The sequence below is a fragment of the Eptatretus burgeri genome, chromosome 18 (assembly GCF_056783735.1).
Source record: "Eptatretus burgeri isolate ZD-2024b chromosome 18, Ebu_testis_v1, whole genome shotgun sequence".
Lineage (NCBI taxonomy): Eukaryota > Metazoa > Chordata > Myxini > Myxiniformes > Myxinidae > Eptatretus > Eptatretus burgeri.
Window position 1 is genome coordinate 37,865,074 of NC_140978.1, and position 18,712 is coordinate 37,883,785.

Consider the following 18,712-nt stretch of genomic DNA (forward strand, 5'->3'; position numbering starts at 1 on the left):
TTTTATAGGTTTTAGGGTAAACCAATATGGCTGCTAAACCATGTGACCTATTACATCATATGTGTGAACCTGTTGGTTCCTCATGGATAGGTGGTCACAAGTGTAAAGTTCCACCTCAATCTGTTCAGCCACTTCAGAGAAGATTTTTGAAAGTTTTTTTTTTAATTTTAAACAATATGGCTGCTGAATCATGTGACCGATGACATCATCAAAAATTTTTTCTGTGGACCATTTTATCCCTAATTGACCCTCAAAAATGTTCATACTGATCATATGTAGCGTTCTACTTATGCAATTATGTCATAACAAAAACACCTACGACGTCATAGAAAAAAAAACACTCATTCCCCACGAGGAGTACTTGCTTTGTGGCAAGTTTCAATTTTTTCCTTGTTGCGGTTTCAGACAGAGACCAAAGTTTTTCCAACACGGCTGCCACACCACGTGACCGATGATGTCATAATTATGATTATAACATTCTACATGAGTAGTCGCAAAATTTTGTCTCAATCCGACAAGCAGTTGCGGAGAAAAACACAAAAGTCCTGTGTGGCCAAACAGACAGACAGACAAACAAACAAACATAACAAACGGACCCAAAAACAATACTCTCTCCTTCAGCGAGTGTAACAAGTAGAGATACATTCAAAGTACACCGCCCCCATGCCAAATAAATAAATAATAAATCCTCCAGCGCACGACATTGATGGGGCACCTGGCGATGCTGCCGTGCTGCACGTGGAGATGGAATAGGGAGGAAGCGGTGTACTTCTGAGGTGAACATGTACAAATGATAGACTCGCTGTGCAGCACATGGAGACGGACTTGGAGTGGAGCGGTGTACAATAATCGGTTGATTCATTAATTGCGTAATTGAAATAAATAATAATCGTAAAATAATTAATTCCTTAATTTCCTCACAGCATACCAAAACCACCACTGTTTAATCTGAATCTGTAACTTCATTCATCAAAAAAAATGAATAATTAATCAACTAACTGATTAATCAATAAATCAAAAATACTCTTTATAGCCAAATCACTTGTTCATCACTGTGTCCAAATAACGGCTTCCTCGCTCAGAAGGTGCCCAAGATATTGTCCAGATGAGAAAGAAAACATACAAGTAATTGATAAATTGATAATAATTAAGTAATTAATCAATGAATTGTTTGATCAATAAAAAATTAAAAACACTTTTCGCCAAAGCACATCTTCACTTTTGTGTCCAAATTTCAGCTTCCTCGATCAAAGGGTGGCTGAGATATCGCCCGAACAAACAAACAAACAAACAAACAAGAAAATGAAAAATCACTCATAGAGTGACAACTTGGCAAAGCAGCACAAAGTAGAATGGCACTCGGTAGAGCACGTACCTCTGTCAGGTGGAACAATTCACGTTTTGTATCCCACTGATGGGCTGGATCCAAACCAAAATCCAATCCGCTTGTTCTTGTCACCTATCCAACTCATCTTCCTTGTTTTGTCACAATTCGTCCACAACTTTTTGAGCTATAGCGATATATTCAGTTTTTGGCCCTATCTATCAATTTTAGAAATTAGGCCTATGTTGACCTTTTGATCTTAAAATGAATTGGTAGTTGAATTCAGCGAACTGACATGAAAATGATCTTCAAATTTCAAGTCAATCGGATGAAAATTGAGGATTTTGGAAAATTTAGACCAAATGGACCTTTTGGCCTGTGTTTTAATTCAACCATCTTAATTTTGAGGTAGTGACATGATGTGTAAATGCTCTTCAAATTTCAAGTTAATTGGATTAAAATTGAGGATTTTAGAAATTTGGCCTATGTTGACCTTTTGGTCTATGTTGACCTTTTCACCTATGGTGACCACGAAAATAATAGTGGTTCAATTCAGTGACCTGATATGTAAATCCTTTTCAAATTTCAACTCAATTGGATGAAAATTGAGTATTTTAGAAAATTTGACCCAAATTGGCCTTTTGGCTTATGTTTACCTCAAAATCAATAGGTGTTTGAATTCAGCGACCCAACATGAAAATCCTCTTCAAATTTCAAGTCAATCGGATGAAAATTGAGGATTTTAGAAAATTTGGCCTTTTGTCCTGTATCGATATCAAAATGAATTGGTGGTTGAACTCAGCGACCTGTTATGTAAATGGTCTTCAAATTTAAAGTCAATCGGATGAAAGTTGACAATTTCAGAAACAATAAAAAATTGGCTTATTTTGGGTTGACCTTATGGCCTATGTTGACCTTTTAACCTAAGGTAACCTCAAAAGTAATAGGTGTTTGAATTCACTGACTGGATGTGCAAATCCTGTTCAAATTTCAAGTCAATCGGATGAAATTTGAGGATTTTAGAAAATTTTGCTCAAATTGGCCTCTTGGCCTATACAGACCTTTTGGGTCGACCAAATTTTACGAAACTACAATGTGGGACCGTTGCAGGGTCGGTGACATTAATCTCTGAAAATGTTAGAAAGATCGGTTGAGCGGTTTGGGCTGCAGGCGAGCGGACAGACAAACAAACAAACAAACAAGCAGTCATAGACTGGTACTTACGAAATCGTCAACTTGACCTCTGACCTTGTCCAATAAAAGCTGTCTCTTGAGAAGGTAGCGACGCAAACCAGAAGTTTCTACGATGATTCTGTACCAAACCATCAAAAATCGAATGTTTTGGATGTTTGACCTCACTGTGACCTTGACCTTTGACCGATTTTGACCAAAATCTAATCAGCGCTCGCCACCACCCTCCTGAATCACGTGATGTAATTTGACATTGGAAGCTTCTTCCGTTCTCGAGTTATCATTTTTTGGATGTTTGACCTCACTGTGACCTTGACCTTTGACCGATTTTGACCAAAATCTAATCAGCACTAGCCATCAGCCTCCTGAATCACGTGGTGTAATTTGACATTGGTAGCTTCTTCCGTTCGAGTTATCTATACCAAACCATCAAAAATCGAATATTTGACCTCACTGTGACCTTGACCTTTGACCGATTTTGACCAAAATCTAATCAGCACTAGCCATCACCCTCCTGAATCACGTGGTGTAATTTGACATTGGTAGCTTCTTCCGTTCTCGAGTTATCGTGACTACAAACAAACAAACAAACAAACAGAAACGGAAAGCATCAATATACTTACAAAATCTTAAGATTTCGTAAATAACAAACGGAGGCGATCAACATACTTTTTATTATTATTTTTGCCAAGTAAAAATTAAAGGAGTAAAAACTCAGTAATCCCTTCCTTCGGTGCCCGGCGATGACGTCATGCATTGCCTGGATGCGGAATTGGGAAGGAGAGGTGTATTATGGATGTTTCGAAAAGCACAGAGCAGTGGTTGACATTAGCGGAGCGGAAAAGCACAGAGCGGTGGTTGAATGTGGTGCACTTGTCCACCCGTCAATCAGGTGACCTGCCAGATTAATGAGCCCTACCCCCATCCATGTCTCGCATCGTGAGCGGAGAACAATCGGCTAAAGAAAGCTTTAAAAGAAAAAAAAAAAAAAAACTTCACGAAGAACAAACATTAATTTCCATTAAAGGTCGATGGTGTCACTTGTACACATATCATAATTATTCAGACGGATATTCAAAGACATTGGTGTCCTTTTATATGAATCACAATGACATAATGAGGCAATGGACACAACACAGTAAATGTAATTTGAACCAAGGATCCCATAGTTGGATAAGCTATGTGCCAACATGAGAACACTGAAAATGGCAAAACCAGATCTGGGTTATAATTCATCAAAATATACAAAATGGTTTCATCTGGAAGAAACCAATGGAGAAAGGAATTGGTCAAAATGGCAATTTTTTAAATACAAGTAAACAGTGAGCATCGGACATAAATTGATTTCTCCAAACATCCCCATCCTGCACAGCTTCCCGAAGCTCTGACAAAGACAGTTGGTTGCGGCCTTTGCCCCATTCATCCAACACGCACAGGGTCTGCCTCTCCCTCCCCCTTCCCTCAACCATACCCAGCATGGTTGACTTCTCCAGACTCGTTTTCTGCACGCATAACGTGTCCAAAAGAATAACAGTTTCTGTTTTATCACCTGCTCTTCGAATATACATAATCTAATCTCTTCAATCACCAATTTGTTTGCTCTTCTTGCAGTCCATGGAATTTTTAACATTCGTCTCCAACACCACATTTCAAAACTGTCAACCTTCTTCCCTTATTTATTTATTTATTTATTTATTTTTCCCACCCTCCATGACTCACGTCCATACGTTGCAACTGGACATACCAGAGCATTCATCAACCTCCTCTTGGTTTGTATTTTGACATCTTTGTCAATCTTGACATTGATGTTCTCCCCAATGTTGACCATCTATTAAATTCTTCTCTACATTATCCACAGACTTCAATCCGAGAGTTCCCGAAGATGAAACTTTCCTCCTGATCATCTCCCAATCTCCCAAGCAGGCTAGACAGCTTAGATGCGAGTGTGCATACCTCCAGGGCAACGGTTCTCAAAGTATTTATTATAGTGGGCCATAGGTGCAGCTATCGGTGTCATGTGGGCTGCACCGACACAACTTACTTCCTGCATCACCACCTCTGCCATTATGTTTGGTGGACGGACATTATGTTTTCACCTGTTTGTCTGTCTGTCTGTCTGTCAGTGAGCAGGATATCTGAAAAAGAAATGGACAGACTTGGACGAAACTTGGTGGACAGGTTGGGTTTTTACTTATAAATTTATATGCAGCCTGTGGCTGCTTGGCTACATCATTTTCTGGGGGCACGGCTGTGCCTGTGATGCATTGCCCCCATTACCAGTAAGCTGGTACTCATTTTGCCAATCTCAGAAGGATGACAGGCTGAGTCGACCCACCTGGTGCTAATTTAACGGTTAAAACAAAGTCTTGAACTCAAGACTCTAGGATCTTAACTGTTAAGAATCTAGGATCAAGACTAGGATCTTAACCTTAACTGTTAAGCCAACATCAGGCTTACAGGTTGGGTGTGTGACAAGGACGAATCGATTCAATTTTGGGATGCTATAATTTTTAGTGATTCTTTACCATTGAGAGATAGGGCTAAAGATGGCATATAGCACAATGTCTCAAACAGTTTTGGATGGATTTTGACAAAACCTGGTGGATGAGTTGGTTAAGTGACAAGAACAAGCCTATTAGATTTTGGATCATGTCCAGATTTAGATCCGGCCTAAGAGTGGGATACAAAACATAACCTGTTCAAACTGGCAGAGGTTTGCGCTCTACCGAGTGCCGTTCTATTTTTAAGATGTGTTTTGTATCTGTTATCCGACGGTAATGCAATACAAATCAATATTTTGTAATATCTCTTCTCTTTACACTGTCAAGTGTTAACAAAGCACATTTTAAATGAGCAAACAAAATCCAAGTATTAATTGTTAAAATTAATCTGGTTTGACACATTAGTGACCGATCTGAAAATTCCCCTTGTTCAAAAGTTTTTTTTTTAACAGGACGTCACTTTTGGGCCACAGCAGTGTGCTGATTGGGCCGCATGCGACCTGCAGGTCGAGAGCCACTAACTCTAGGTTATCCTGCCAGCAGCCAAGAAAGCAACCTCTGTCCACCATGGTGGCAGAAGTAACGATTAATCCTTACAACACTGTTGGAGTAAATAAAATGGATTATATCATACAAGTTCTTTTTTCTGTCAAAATAACCGTCACGTGTGGCCCCTGGGAAGGGGGAAAAGGAACGTGGGATCACTATCCATTGTCGAATCTTCCTGTACACGCACGACAATGCAGAACAGGGCAATGCTGAGATGTGGTGTTGGGGTGTTGGAAGTGGTGTGCATACCATGTGCAAGTATAATCCCCACAGCGTTGGCCTCACTGAGAGTGGTTTGAGGTACAGGCAGGTGTCGCAGCATGCTCGTGGCTCCGTGCAGGTGCAAATGGCACTGTACAGGGTGGGAATAAAAGCAGCAGGACAAGACGGGGGAGACAAAAGACAATGACGATCGGAAAAATAAACAGCAACCAAAGCAGACTCAGAGTTTAGAGAAGGAAAAATAGGAGCAAGAGAAAATAAATAAACAAACAAACATCCACACTGTACTCACAGAAATCCAACTGGTAATGAAAAGAAAGTGACATCGAAGACCAATGAGGTAGAGATGGAAAGAGTATATATTATAGGTAGTGTTATGAATTTGGAATTCGATTGCACACAACATACAGGTTCCTTTAGTCAGCTATGTCGATAAGTGCTTGTTCCCGAGATAGCTCACCTTCCATTGTTTAAATGTTCAGAAATCGATTAGATGCGCTGCGGATCGATTTAATAGTTAGGGAACGAACAATGGAGACATCCCTTCTGCGAAGAGCAAGAAGAACCCTGCCGTACCGTGACTCATGATGTCAACAACTCCCTCCCACCCGTGGCTGAGCGGGGGATGGAGCACGAGGGCATGAGTCATGAGTCACGCCGGGAGCGGGGGAAGGGCGGGAGAAGGATAAGAGGAGATCTTTTCTTTGTTCGTGTTCGGGAGTTGGAGTAGTAAGCTGTTTGCTTCGGCAGAGAGTAGTCGCTCAGCAGACCTTCGGGTCCTGTTTGGCTTGGGTTAGGGTTGAGGCCTTCAGAAGCTTTTTGCTTCGGCTGGCTCAGTGAGCTTTGGCTGAGGCCTGGCTCGGGAGGAGGCTTTTTGCTTTGATGGTTCCGTGAGCTTCGGCTTCTGCTTGGCTCGGGAGAGCTTTTTGCTTCAAGCTGCCCTGTTTGTAAGGAAGTTAAGCCGGTCGCTCGGCTCGAGCTGCGAGTGGTGGCTTCTTCTTCGTGGTTCGTGGAGCTCTTTGTTCTCCATTTTGGTTCCCGGCTTGGTGCGACTCGTCGACCTTTTCTTGGAGCAGAGGTGGTTCCTTGGGGGAAGCGGCGCATCGACGGGAAGGATCGGCACCTCGTCTCACCAGCACGTGTTGAGAAGTGCGGGAGGATTCGCGGGAGCTCGGGAAGGATCGCAGCTCACGGCGATTAGATCCAGCTCGCTCTCGCTGGAGCCCGGGTCCGAACAACTTGAAGACCACACGAGGTGGAAAGGTTCGAGATAGGCTCTGGGTTTCAGCTCACCTGTCCTCCGAGCTGGAGCTCGTTATTAAAGGCCTCTGCCACCATTTCTTGGGTGTGTGTGTGCGTACGTGTGTCCGTGAGCCCGTCTAATAAGTAGGAAATTGTTAAGTGCTTTGTGTGCTGTAAATGTTTGCATCGCATTTCGTAAAATCGGTATAGTTCTGCTCTGACTTGCTTCCCTGGTTCCCATTATTATTAATAAATACCCCAATTGTTAAATGTTTTCAGCTCGTCGCGTCGATTCTTTCATTGACTGAGCATTTCGTGTGTTGGTAATTAGAAAGCCGTTGGTTTGCCGTAAAAGGGGGACATTTGGACCGACGACTCTCGGTGATTAAGCCGCTCGGAATCGCGCATGGGACAGGCTCGCCTCAGCGGTTTGTTCCGTACGAGTTCCGTCGAGGGTGGTATATCCCGGTAGTTGGATCACGTGGGTATTTAGGGACATTGAAGATTGGAAATCGACCCTACCCCACGTGATCTGCCGATTGGAGTATTTCGGTTCTTGTACAAGGACCCGTCGCTCGGAGTTATCCGGGCGGTGATCTATATTCCGGGCGATCGGTCGGGCAGACTCGACTTGCGGCTCCGTTCAGAGCGGTCGGTTGGCGGCCGACACCCCCCGGCCCGTAACATATTGGTTGTCAGGAGTGGAGATACGAACACCTCCGCCTCCGTAGCAAAATTCACGGAGTCGGATCAGGGGTATACGGAGCAACCCCCCCGCCCCCCCCCATGTCCCCAAATTACGAGCGTTATAAATTTTATTCCCAGCATGCAAAATGTTCAGCCAAGGCGAGTTGAGCCAGGTGGGTAGTGAGGTGGATGTAGAGTTAATAGAATCCATGGTCGAGGACGCCATCGCCATACGGGTTGGACCCGTACCAGAAGGTTGGGAAATACGGCGATGCAACAATGTATCTGGTTCTCCGTTTTATTATTATAACCACACCACGAATAGTAGTCAGTGGGAGCGGCCTGTGCAGGAACTTTTCCGGCAAACAAACTCGGAGTCGCAAGATGGTGGCGCGGCCGCACCTCAGCGCGGCACGAGGCGTGAGCGGGCCGCTATTAATAGCGCAACGAGCCGCACGGAACGGCGGGGGAAGCGCTCCCGCCCACCGGTTCAAACCACGGGGGCATGGCAGGCGAGGCAGGGCGACGGCAGTACATTGCAAACTGAATTGGCCGATGCACAGGAACAAGTTCAGGAGCTGAAAGAGGATCGCCTGGAATACCTAAATAAATACAGGAGGGAAATGGACGAAGTGAGGATGGAAGCATGCAAAGCAAGGTTGGAGTGTGAGGAGGTGAGAGAGGAATTAGAAAAAAAAGCTTCTGAGTTACAGAAACACCAAAGCAGAGAGAGGGAACGACAAAACGAACTGAGGATGTTAAGAGAGGAAAGAAAGAGAACAGAGAATGAAACGTTGAGGGACCACACTGAGCAAATCGAACAGTTAGAAGCCAAAGCAAGGTTTGAGTGTGCGGAGATGAGGAAGGAATTAGAAAAAAAAAGCTTCTGAGTTACAGAAACACCAAAGCAGAGAGAGGGAATTACAAAAAGGAACTGAGGATGTTAAAAGAGGAAAGAAAGAGAACAGAGAATGAAACGTTGAGGAACCACACTGTGCAGATCGAACAGTTAGAAGCCAAAGCAAGGTTGGAGTGTGTGGAGATGAGGAAGGAATTAGAAAAAAAAGCTTCTGAGTTACGGAAACACCAAAACAAAGAGACGGGGTTACAAAATGAGCTGAGGATGTTGAGAGAGGAAAGAAAGAGAATGGATAATGAAATATTAAGGAACCACACTGTGCAGATCGAACAGTTAGAAAAAGAACCAAGATTAAAGAATGAGATGCAAGAAAGAGTATTGAAAGAAACGATGAGATTGGAGAATGAAGAACATGAGAGACGGTGGGGTAGAAAGCAAAAACGATATGAATGTGAAATTGATCAACTCGAGGAGAGAGCAAAGATGGAGCCCAGAGATGGAAAAGCTCCGAAAAGATAATGAACAACTAAAGGGGCTCAGAGAGGAAGAACGACTCAAATGGGAAGGAAAATGGAGCCAGGAAGAAACGGAAATAATAAACGAGGTGACTGAGATAAAACAAGTAGAGGAGAAACTACAGGTAATTGACGAGCACACACAGGTAGAGGTCGTGGAGGACAATGGGGGTGAGCTGGTGGAATGTGCTGGGACCCGATACAAGCAGCAGGATGGCCTCCTTCAGGAACGAGGGGAGTAAATGTGCCCCCTTGAGGCGGATCGCGACCAGGTGAGTCCGGTCGAGTTTTGCGAGTTAGAGGGGGCGAGTGCTGTTAACGGGTGCACGTGGAGCTTGGGGGGTTTGGAGACCCGGGAGCGCTTGAGGTAGCGCAAATCCCCAGCGTGGTCGTCCCGGTGTGTGCGGTTACGAGTGTGACGAAATGCGTGCTGGAAAGCACGCATTGTGTGAGTGAAACCCCGTGTATAAGTGTTATGGCGTGTGTAAGCGATTCCCCATGTGTGAGTGAAACCCCGTGTATGGAAGAAGCACGATGCATGAGTGAAAAGGTGTTTAAGGGAGAAGTGCCGTGTGTGAAAGAAACCGCGTGTGTGAGGTCGCGGTATGAAAGAGAAATGGCGGTTGGTATGCGAGAGGGCACAACCGCGTGTCCGAGTGCCATGGTGGAGTGTGTGAGCGCCAGGGCACGCAGGAATGTGCGAGTTGAATGGCGACGACGACTGCGACAGATGAGGGACAAAAGCCGGGTAGCGGCCGTAGTTGTTTTGAGCACCGTTCCGGGTTTGCACAGCAGCGAGCGCGGGGTCCGTGCTGTGCTACGCACGAGGCCGCCACGTGCACGTCTGCGCGAGTGAGACCCGGTCCAGAAACGTCCGCGGTGGATACAAGCCGATCCCGCAGACGGACAGAAGGTAGGCTGGATATGAATTTGGACCAGATGGGTTCTCCACGCGAGCATGATTGTAAAGCTCCGACGAGCAGAGCATATGTGTTGGCGTGGGGAACCCCTCGAAACGCGGGGCTTGCTTTGGGATGCGCAGTGACGTCTTGGCTGCATGGTTGAAATCTGGCATAAGGGAATCCCTGCCGGATGTTACCGTCCAAGGGGATGAGGTGCGCGAACAGCTGCCATGACGTCACGGGCAGGTTGCGAATTGCCGCGCTGGTGTGCGCATGGAAAAAAAAAGAAAAAAGCAAGCCTCGCTTCGGGTGAACAGGATTCCCAGGGCAAGGGGTGGAACACCCCCCTATCGGGGGGCACAGGGACTACTAGTTAGGGGGATGGGTTAGTTAGTTAGACCGGCTTCATGGGGACATGAGTTGTTCCTCATGGAGCCCGTGGAATGGATTAGTTAGAGGGATTTAAGTTTAGATTTAGGAAATGGGAATTTTGGGGATTTTTGGAGACATGGACAGACAGGAAATGTGTAGTGGAGACGTAGCTTAGCTACGTAGAGTAAATGGAACGTGCATTGATGTAAGGGATGATGAGGGAGCACGAGTTAGCGAGGGGGTTTAGTTGGAGGATGGCAGTATAGAGTGTTGGTGTGAGTTGCAAAATGGAAAGTGTATGAGGAATGAGTGAGGGACAGCGGGCCCAAGTGTGTGTGGAGCAAATGTGGTATGCATGGTGCGAATGACTGGTTGGGGGGAGGAGTGATTCCCACCCAAGGGACCCCGGGGTCAGTTTAATGTTAGCTAGTGGGTTAGCAAAATTTATTAACAGGAGGTCGTTTTGTTGGTGTCGAGAGAAGGCACGAAACCCGTTTGGAGGGGTGCAGGAGTTCATGGACGGGCTGGGAGCGTGGCTGTGGAAAGTTGAGTTTTGTTTACTAGGCACCCCAGGCACCGGACGAGTTGGCCAGAGTAGGCCAAGGGACCAAGAGGGGCCAGGATAGTGTAGTGGGCATGGGTGACCCGTCGGAAACGGGACTCGTAGCGCCAGAATGCAACGGGGGGGCAGTGTAGTGGGCACGGGCAACTCTCGGAAAGGGACCCGGGGCACCAACACGCCACGTGGGCATCGGAGAGGGGAAATGCCAGAGGGCAACCCCTCTCCCCCGTGTATATAGGGAGCAGCTAGGCTCGGGGGCAGCCTGCGGGCCTGGGGGTGCCATGGTTAGAGTTTGGCAGAGGGGGAGTTCCTGCCAGTTGAGCCACGCTGCCCAGCCAGAAAATTGTGCGGGGGCACGTATGAAAATTTGAGGGCAAGGCCCAAATTTATAATGGACACCAACACAGGCGACGGAAATCATGGTTTTTAGAACCGATAGTTTTAAAGTGCGAGGCGTTTTTGGAAAGCCCAGGGGTAGTTTTAGGTTAATGAATGTTAGGGCAGATAGGAGATGTACCCCTTCGCACCATCCATCCCTTCGCTCGTTGTAGGCCGCTGGACCCACCTTGTAAGATCGCTGAACTCTGAGGGGGCCATTCTGAGGCTTCGTTGGGCCTCGAGACAGGATGCGAGTTTCTCCCTATTCCCCTCCAGAGAGGGAACGTAGGGGTTGGGAGTAGGCGAGGTTGACAGGATAGGTTAGAAGGACAGAGATGATAAAGGGGGTGAGGGAGACAATTATAAAAGGGAAATAAAAATAATAAAAATAAAGAGGGGATAAATTTTGTTGTGTTGTGTGGCAAATTAAGGGAGTGGGTATGGACAGAGACAGGCAAAGGTGATAGAGTTGGGGGAGACAGTAGGCTAGGTCCGAGCCCGCCTTCAAAGCGGCCGGCACCACCGCACTCCTTCCAGACCTGATGGAACCACACCAGAGGCCGGCCAGCTTCACCTGCCGGCCTGTTGTGCTGCAGCCGCCTGTTCTGCATGGGCTTGCCTTGCCATGCCTAGTTTGCCTGCCTCTGCCATGACCCCATGCCTGCTAGCCCTTGTTTGCGTTTGCCCATGTCCATCCATCACCATGTGCGCCAGGAACATCCAGTTTTGCAAGGAGTGCCCTGCAGGCAGCTCGTGCATCCATCATGCTCATTTGTGTTTTGCGACCATCTCCATCCATTCCCCTGCATCAATGACTTTGTAATGACTTTTACCTTTTCCCTTTCACAGATCACAAGTCCTGGGCCATGGTTAAGTAATGGATAAGTTGAGTGAAAATTGTATATACGTGGAACCTCACCTGCATGTTTGTTTTAGCGCTGGCAATTTTAGTTAAGTTGTCCGAATGAGTCTGAGAGTTTGTTTAGTTAGTTATGCAGCGCATTAGGTTATTTATTTTTGGGACATGTATAAATAAATGTCGCACTCAGGGATCCGAAGGTAGAACGTACTTGGGGAAAACTTACACATGCTGGTCACACGAAAATTTGACGACTCGGGACGAGTCTGTAAAAAGGGGAGGGGGTAGTGTTACGAATTTGGAATCGAACATACAATTTGGAATCGATTCGAATTTGGAATCGAATCGAACATTTGGAATACGAACACAACATACAGGTTCCTTTCGTCAGCTATGTCGAAAAGTGCTTGTTCCCAAGATAGCTCACCTTCCATTGTTTAAATGTTCAGAAATCGATTAGATGTGCTGCGGATCGATTTAATAGTTCGGGAACGAGCAATGGAGACATCCCTCCCCTTCTTCTGCGAAAAGCAAGAAGAACCCTGTCGTCCCGTGACTCATGATGTCAACAACTCCCTCCCACCCGTGTGGCTGAGCGGGGGATGGAGCACGAGGGCATGAGTCATGAGTCACGCCGGGAGCGGGGGAAGGGCGGGAGAAGGATAAGAGGAGATCTTTTCTTTGTTCGTGTTCGGGAGTTGGAGGAGTAAGCTTTTTGCTTCGGCAGAGAGTAGTCGCTCAGCAGACCTTCGGGTCCTGTTTGGCTTGGGTTAGGGTTGAGGCCTTCGGAAGCTTTTTGCTTCGGCTGGCTCAGTGAGCTTCGGCTGAGGCCTGGCTCGGGAGGAGGATTTATGGAGGCTTTTTGCTTTGATGGTTATGTGAGCTTCGGCTTCTGCTTGGCTCGGGAGAGTTTTTTGCTTCAAGCTGCCCTGTTTGGAAGAAAGTTAAGCCGGTCGCTCGGCTCGAGCTGCGAGTGGTGGCTTCTTCTTCTTGGTTGGTGGAGCTCTTTGTTCTCCATTTTGGTTCCGGCTTGGTGCGACTCGTCGACCTTTTCTTGGAGGTGGTTCCTTGTGGGAAGCGGCGCATCGACGGGAAAGTTCGGCGCATCGACGGGAAGGATCGGCGCCTCGTCTCACCAGCACGTGTTGAGAAGCGCGGGAGGATTCGCGGGAGCTCAGGAAGGATCGCAGCTCACGGCGATTGGATCCAGCTCGCTCTCGCTGGAGCCCGGGTCCGAACAACTTGAAGACCACATGAGGTGGAGAGGTTCAAGATAGGCTCTGGGTTTCAGCTCACCTGTCCTCCGAGCTGGAGCTCGTTATTAAAGGCCTCTGATAAGCAAATCCTCAAAACAAATGAAACTCATGGAAATTACCCTTTAGAATGAAACATGATGGGTTAGAAAGGTTCTTCTTCATGTTTGACGGACAGATGGATGGACGGATGGACGGACTGAGTCAAATATTGAAGCGGCTTCAACGCTTAAAAGTAATAATAATAAAACATAAGATTCAAGAATGCTTCAATCATTGAACAGTACATGTTGAACTGTTGACGATAGGAGAGTGAGGGAGCTCAAGATTCTTTGTTTTTCTTGCAAAGAAGACATTTCTCACACACTCAAACAAATACACAAACAGCTGCACATTTTGCTGGCCACACGGTCCCAATCTAGTCTTTTTAAATCTTATCAGGTCTAAGGTGCACGTGGGGTTTACCTCGCCACTTCCAATGCACTCCACATTCTGAGGCTTGGGCAGAGATTGCCAGACTCCACCCTGGTCGTACGTGATTACAGTCTTCACATTTCCATCTGCAAAAAGACACAATATTGTGAGAATACCCTTTGGAAACGAGCAAAGCATCTAAACAAGTTCACAAGTGTATGGTGTGTCCTCACCTTGCAGCACCTGACTACTCAGGTAAACTCCACGGAGAGAGTTGACTTTGGTGAAATCAGACGTGCGCTTGTTCGACGGAAAATAATGATGCTCCATGGATTTGGAAAAGATGGCACCACGGTCGTCTGAGGCATACACCGTGCCGTTCTCCGCATCTGTGTGTGTATTAAACCGGAAAGATACAAGCTCAAGATTATCATCACCGAGAAGCATAAATATTAAGAGCAAAGTCGATGGCACGCCATCCCAAATCCCCATGCTTCCTGCCGAAAGCAAAGTTGAAGGATGGCAAACAGCTGCACCAGAAATGATCCAATATCAAATTTTGAGTTAAAAAAAAGTTTTTCCCCGTTTTGACCCCTGTGAATCTAAGTCCCCACCTCCTGAGGTATGAACCGGAGGTCAAATCAAAAAAATATTGACACCTTTCATGCGTCTCACAATGCTGTTTGCACATACGAAGTTTCATTTTAATAAGTTTTAAAATGTGCCCATAATTGCATTTTTGGGATTTGACCTTGCGACCCCACCACAGGGGGTGGGGCTAAAATGACCGCTCTTACACTTTTTGACTTGTGATAATCATAACTACCAAGTTTGATCAATTTTACCCAACCGTTTAGGAGATAGCGTGTTGGATGGACAGGACAGACGTAGCCGTTCACAATATCAAACCCACCCCCACCCCCCAGGTTTTTTTTTAACATGGAGATAATTAAAGGGACGACATTGTTGGATATGAGCATTCTCAAATGTGAACCACGAGTGTGGCTTTAAATTAACATGGTGGTGGCTGTGGTGTGACGACATTCCACTGACATCTCAAAGTTTAGTGTGAGGGCTCAAATCCAGCTGAAGGCGGCAGGATTTACGATTAGTTATGAGCTGCTGCGAACAGCTCATCTCATGAGAATTACCATGTTATCATCAAAAAAGCTGGCTGAGCTCATTAATGACCATCATCATAGTCATATTTAATGTTCTCTTGCGGCATCTCAGGATGGGCAAAATGCTTACCGATGTGAAAGGACAACACAGCTCAAAATCCTCCAAACAGAACAGAAAAAAAAATGTATACAATATATAAATAAATAAAACTGATCAGCCTGACAACCTTACCTCCTTCCGCATCCACATGCATAAAGATCATCGAGTTATCTGCCATGAGCACAGAGTAAAACTGAAAATGAAAGAAGCACAAATTAGTCTTTTTCAAAACAACGACTTCAACAACAATACTGTTGAACTCCGACATTTACGGTTCCATGATTCGTGGTTCATAAAATGTGACCTGCTTTTACATTCGTGGCCCTGTGCTTTTATTTGGGTATTCGCGGTTTTTTTTGTTGTTGTTGCGCTTTTGCAGTTTTTCTGACATGCTCCGACATTTGCGGCCTGCGTTTCATGTATCCATGTTTTTCACAGGGTTTTTGATTTTCCCTTACGGAGTCACGAACCGCCGGGAACCTATCCCCCTTTTCTCTGTTGAAACAACGCCCCGACATTCGCGGCATTTTTCAGGAACGTATTCCCCGCGAATATTTGTGTCCGGTAATACATCATTGTCAATGGAGGGAAGCATTGCTCACACTTGGCACTGTGGCAATGCCGCAGCCGGTTACACCCCCACCCCCCCCCCCCACCCCAAACCGTCTAGTTCTAGGAGTCTGAAGCTGCTCTTTGTCTGCAGAAAATAACTTCCCAGCAATGTCATCCGAGCTCCAAACTTCCTCTCTGGGCTCTTTTGATGCACATTTTCCCCTCTTCTGTAAAGGAAACCTTGAGGTGTGTGTGTGTGTGTGTCATTTTCTGCTTCTTCAATGAGTTGGACTATTTATCCCAATATTTGTCTTTCTAATTACCCAAAAAATTATTTGTACTCCCATATTCTCCAAAAAAGAAGAAAGACAAATGTCTTTATACTGTCTAAAAGTACACAATTTACTTTTATAAACCTTCAATGCTGTTCAACATCAACTAGAACACCACTCACGTAGTTAAATATGACAACCATGACGTGGTCCAACCTGTTTCGACTAATGTCATCAATTCGACGTGTGCAGCACGCTTAATACTGATGTTCTTCTTGAGATATTAGGAAGATTAACTTTCCAAACAGGTCTACAAACGGCATAGGGAGAACCCCCCGCATCTACCAACTTAATGCGGAAGGCACGTCGCGAGCAAAGCACAACTACCCGTCAAGATCCGCCAAGGACCTTAAAGTTGACATCTTTCTTATGCAAGAGATGCATATCAGTGATGATTCCAGTGTCTCCAAGCTTCGCATTTATGGCTTCAAACTTGTTGCTGCAGTGCATCATGCTAAATCTGGCATCGTAACCTACCTAAGACGCAACCTGACTGACTTTTCCATCCTCAATAAATTGAGCACCAGTGATGTCTTCATGACAACTGTGAAGGTTGGGAACACCATCATCACAAATGTGTACAAACCACCTTCATGGTTGCCCCCTTCATGCCTCTCGTAAGATTCTTCCTCATTTGCCGCACAGCTAAAATCGACCAGCTTTGATTCATATTGACATCGAGATCCCTTTGATTAAATATAAGCCACTCTCCCGATGGAATTTCAGGAAAGCAAACTGCGAATTTTTCACCTTGCCTTCCGTCGTACATCGGGGGTGCGATATTGGACAGTACGGGGAGCCACTGTCAGGGAGCGGATTTCAGAGTACCTCTGATTATCTGCATTGACGAGTTCAGGATGGTGTTGAGGCAATTGGTGTGGCGACTCTCAGCCCACACGGGAGCAGCACTCAGCTGTTGAAGACGCAACAGCAAGGCTAGTTGTCCGGAGGGTGCATGCACTGGAGCCCCAGTTGGTGCCTGCCAATTTCAGGATTATATTCACTCTAGACTTGATCTTTTCAGCAACCCTTTTCAAGTGCTAACGATATGTAAGACTGCGGTCTAAGGTCACCCCAAGCTACTTAGGGTACTTCTCATTTCTGACCGGTTTTCCACAGAAAGTTACTTGGAGTTCTCTGTTAGCTACATTGTTGAGATGAAAGGCAGTGACAGTAGTCTTCGACATGTTTGGGTGCAGGTGCCAGTACTTGAAGTATTCCTCCATCACTTGTTGGTCTTGATAGAGAGTGTTGCTGATGTCATCAAGGTTATATGCTTGAGTGGCAAGTGCAAGATCTGCACAGGCAAATTTCCTTGAGATGGTGCAAGGCACGTTGCTCACATAGATGTGATAGAGTATCGGTGCCAGAACAGATCCCTGAGGGAATCCATCATGAAGGGTCATGCAGGCAGGCTGATTCATAACGCCAAATGATCATATTCCCAAGCACTCTCTTTTTCCAGGTTATCGTGCTTTTTCCCTCCTGTCTTCGTTTGTTACTCGGTTGGTTTTTCCTTTTCCGTCACAACCCCATCTTCCTCTTTTTACTGCGCAGCTTTGTGCGTCGCTTGTTCACCCCACATGTCCTTCTCCCCCTCCCTTGATCTTGCTTGCACTTCGACTCTGCTGTTGGTGTTTAAGGATCGTAAGGGTCTTGAGGGGGTCTTAAATGGTCTTATAGGTCTTGGAAGATCTGAGGATTTTAAAGGATCGTAAGTCTAAAGGGTGTAAAAGGTTTAAAATGGTCTAAAGGCTCCAAAGGCCTACATGATGAAAAAGTATGTCCCAATCGACCATAATTAATAGACGTAGTCAAGGTCCAATAATAAGTAATTAAGAGTTGTAGTCATGCTCAAACAGTACATATGTAATCGACATACTCACAAGGGTCGTCCAAGACTTCACTTTGATGAGGGCTCACCGTCCACCCATGTTTTTCAGTTTCAGATACAGAATATAGTATACGGATATCAAGTGATCTTGTGATCAATTTATGTGATCTTGATCTTTTGACCTAATGACCTCAAAACAATGTTTCCAGATTTTCACCACCTCCAGCAGGTGGTGACGATTTGTGAAGATCGGAGTAAAAATGCGACCTGTAGAAAAGTACAGCGAATGACACACAGACAGACAGACAGACAGACAGACAGACAAACAACCAAACAGAATAACAGACCAGACCAACCAATATACTTGCAAATCTTCAAATTCGCAAGTAACAAACAAACGGATAAAGTGTGAATAACACAACCTCTGTCCACCTTCGGTGGCACAGGTAATAAAGCTGCATGAATGACAAGGAGACAAACCTGATCTTTCTCCACAAGTGGAAGTTGAGCCACAGTCCACGAGTCTCCCTGGTCCAAAGAAACTTTCACCACCCTTGGGGAGTTCTGCAAGTTGAACGAATCATCAGATCATAGGTTATGTCAAACATAATAGATCGAGCCGACAACCGCATTCCCCAAAACCTGTTAACAACGGTAGCACAAAAACATGCCGTTTAACAAATCGGTCAATCAGGCGAAGCATGCAGTGGCAAGGCCTGGAAAAGGCTTCCGATTACAACCTGCGAGTGGAAGATTGAGGCGTACAGGAAACGCCCGCCCGTGCCGAATGAAAACACGTTTTCCGCGACAACATCGAATGTGCGGCCAAAGTCTCGGCTGCGCTTGAGCTGCAACTTTCCCATGGCCGCCCTGTCAACTGGAGCGTGGAGAGGTGTCCAGGAACAACAGCCCAAGGGGCTACACATTTAGGTGGTGCAGGTTT

The 18,712-nt window shown here is 45.8% G+C and overlaps 1 protein-coding gene and 1 long non-coding RNA gene across 3 annotated transcripts in view; one reads left to right on the top strand and one right to left on the bottom strand.

Annotated features, from left to right (window-relative positions):
* Positions 1 to 5,608, top strand: part of LOC147008911 (uncharacterized) — a 32,319-nt gene extending 26,711 nt beyond the window's left edge. Inside the window, exon 3 of the long non-coding RNA XR_015053146.1 lies at positions 5,469 to 5,608. This is a non-coding gene — a long non-coding RNA (uncharacterized LOC147008911). The remainder of the gene's footprint in view (positions 1 to 5,468) is intronic.
* SORT1 (sortilin 1) overlaps positions 1 to 18,712 on the bottom strand; it is a 64,313-nt gene that overhangs the window by 23,178 nt on the left and 22,423 nt on the right. For both annotated transcript variants that reach the window (XM_085863527.1, XM_085863526.1), the window contains exons 8-13: positions 18,510 to 18,646; positions 18,250 to 18,333; positions 15,184 to 15,244; positions 14,064 to 14,219; positions 13,882 to 13,976; positions 5,815 to 5,917 (exon numbers count right to left, since the gene is read on the bottom strand). In XM_085863527.1, the coding sequence (XP_085719653.1) occupies positions 5,815 to 5,917; positions 13,882 to 13,976; positions 14,064 to 14,219; positions 15,184 to 15,244; positions 18,250 to 18,333; positions 18,510 to 18,646 (636 nt within the window). The remainder of the gene's footprint in view (positions 1 to 5,814; positions 5,918 to 13,881; positions 13,977 to 14,063; positions 14,220 to 15,183; positions 15,245 to 18,249; positions 18,334 to 18,509; positions 18,647 to 18,712) is intronic.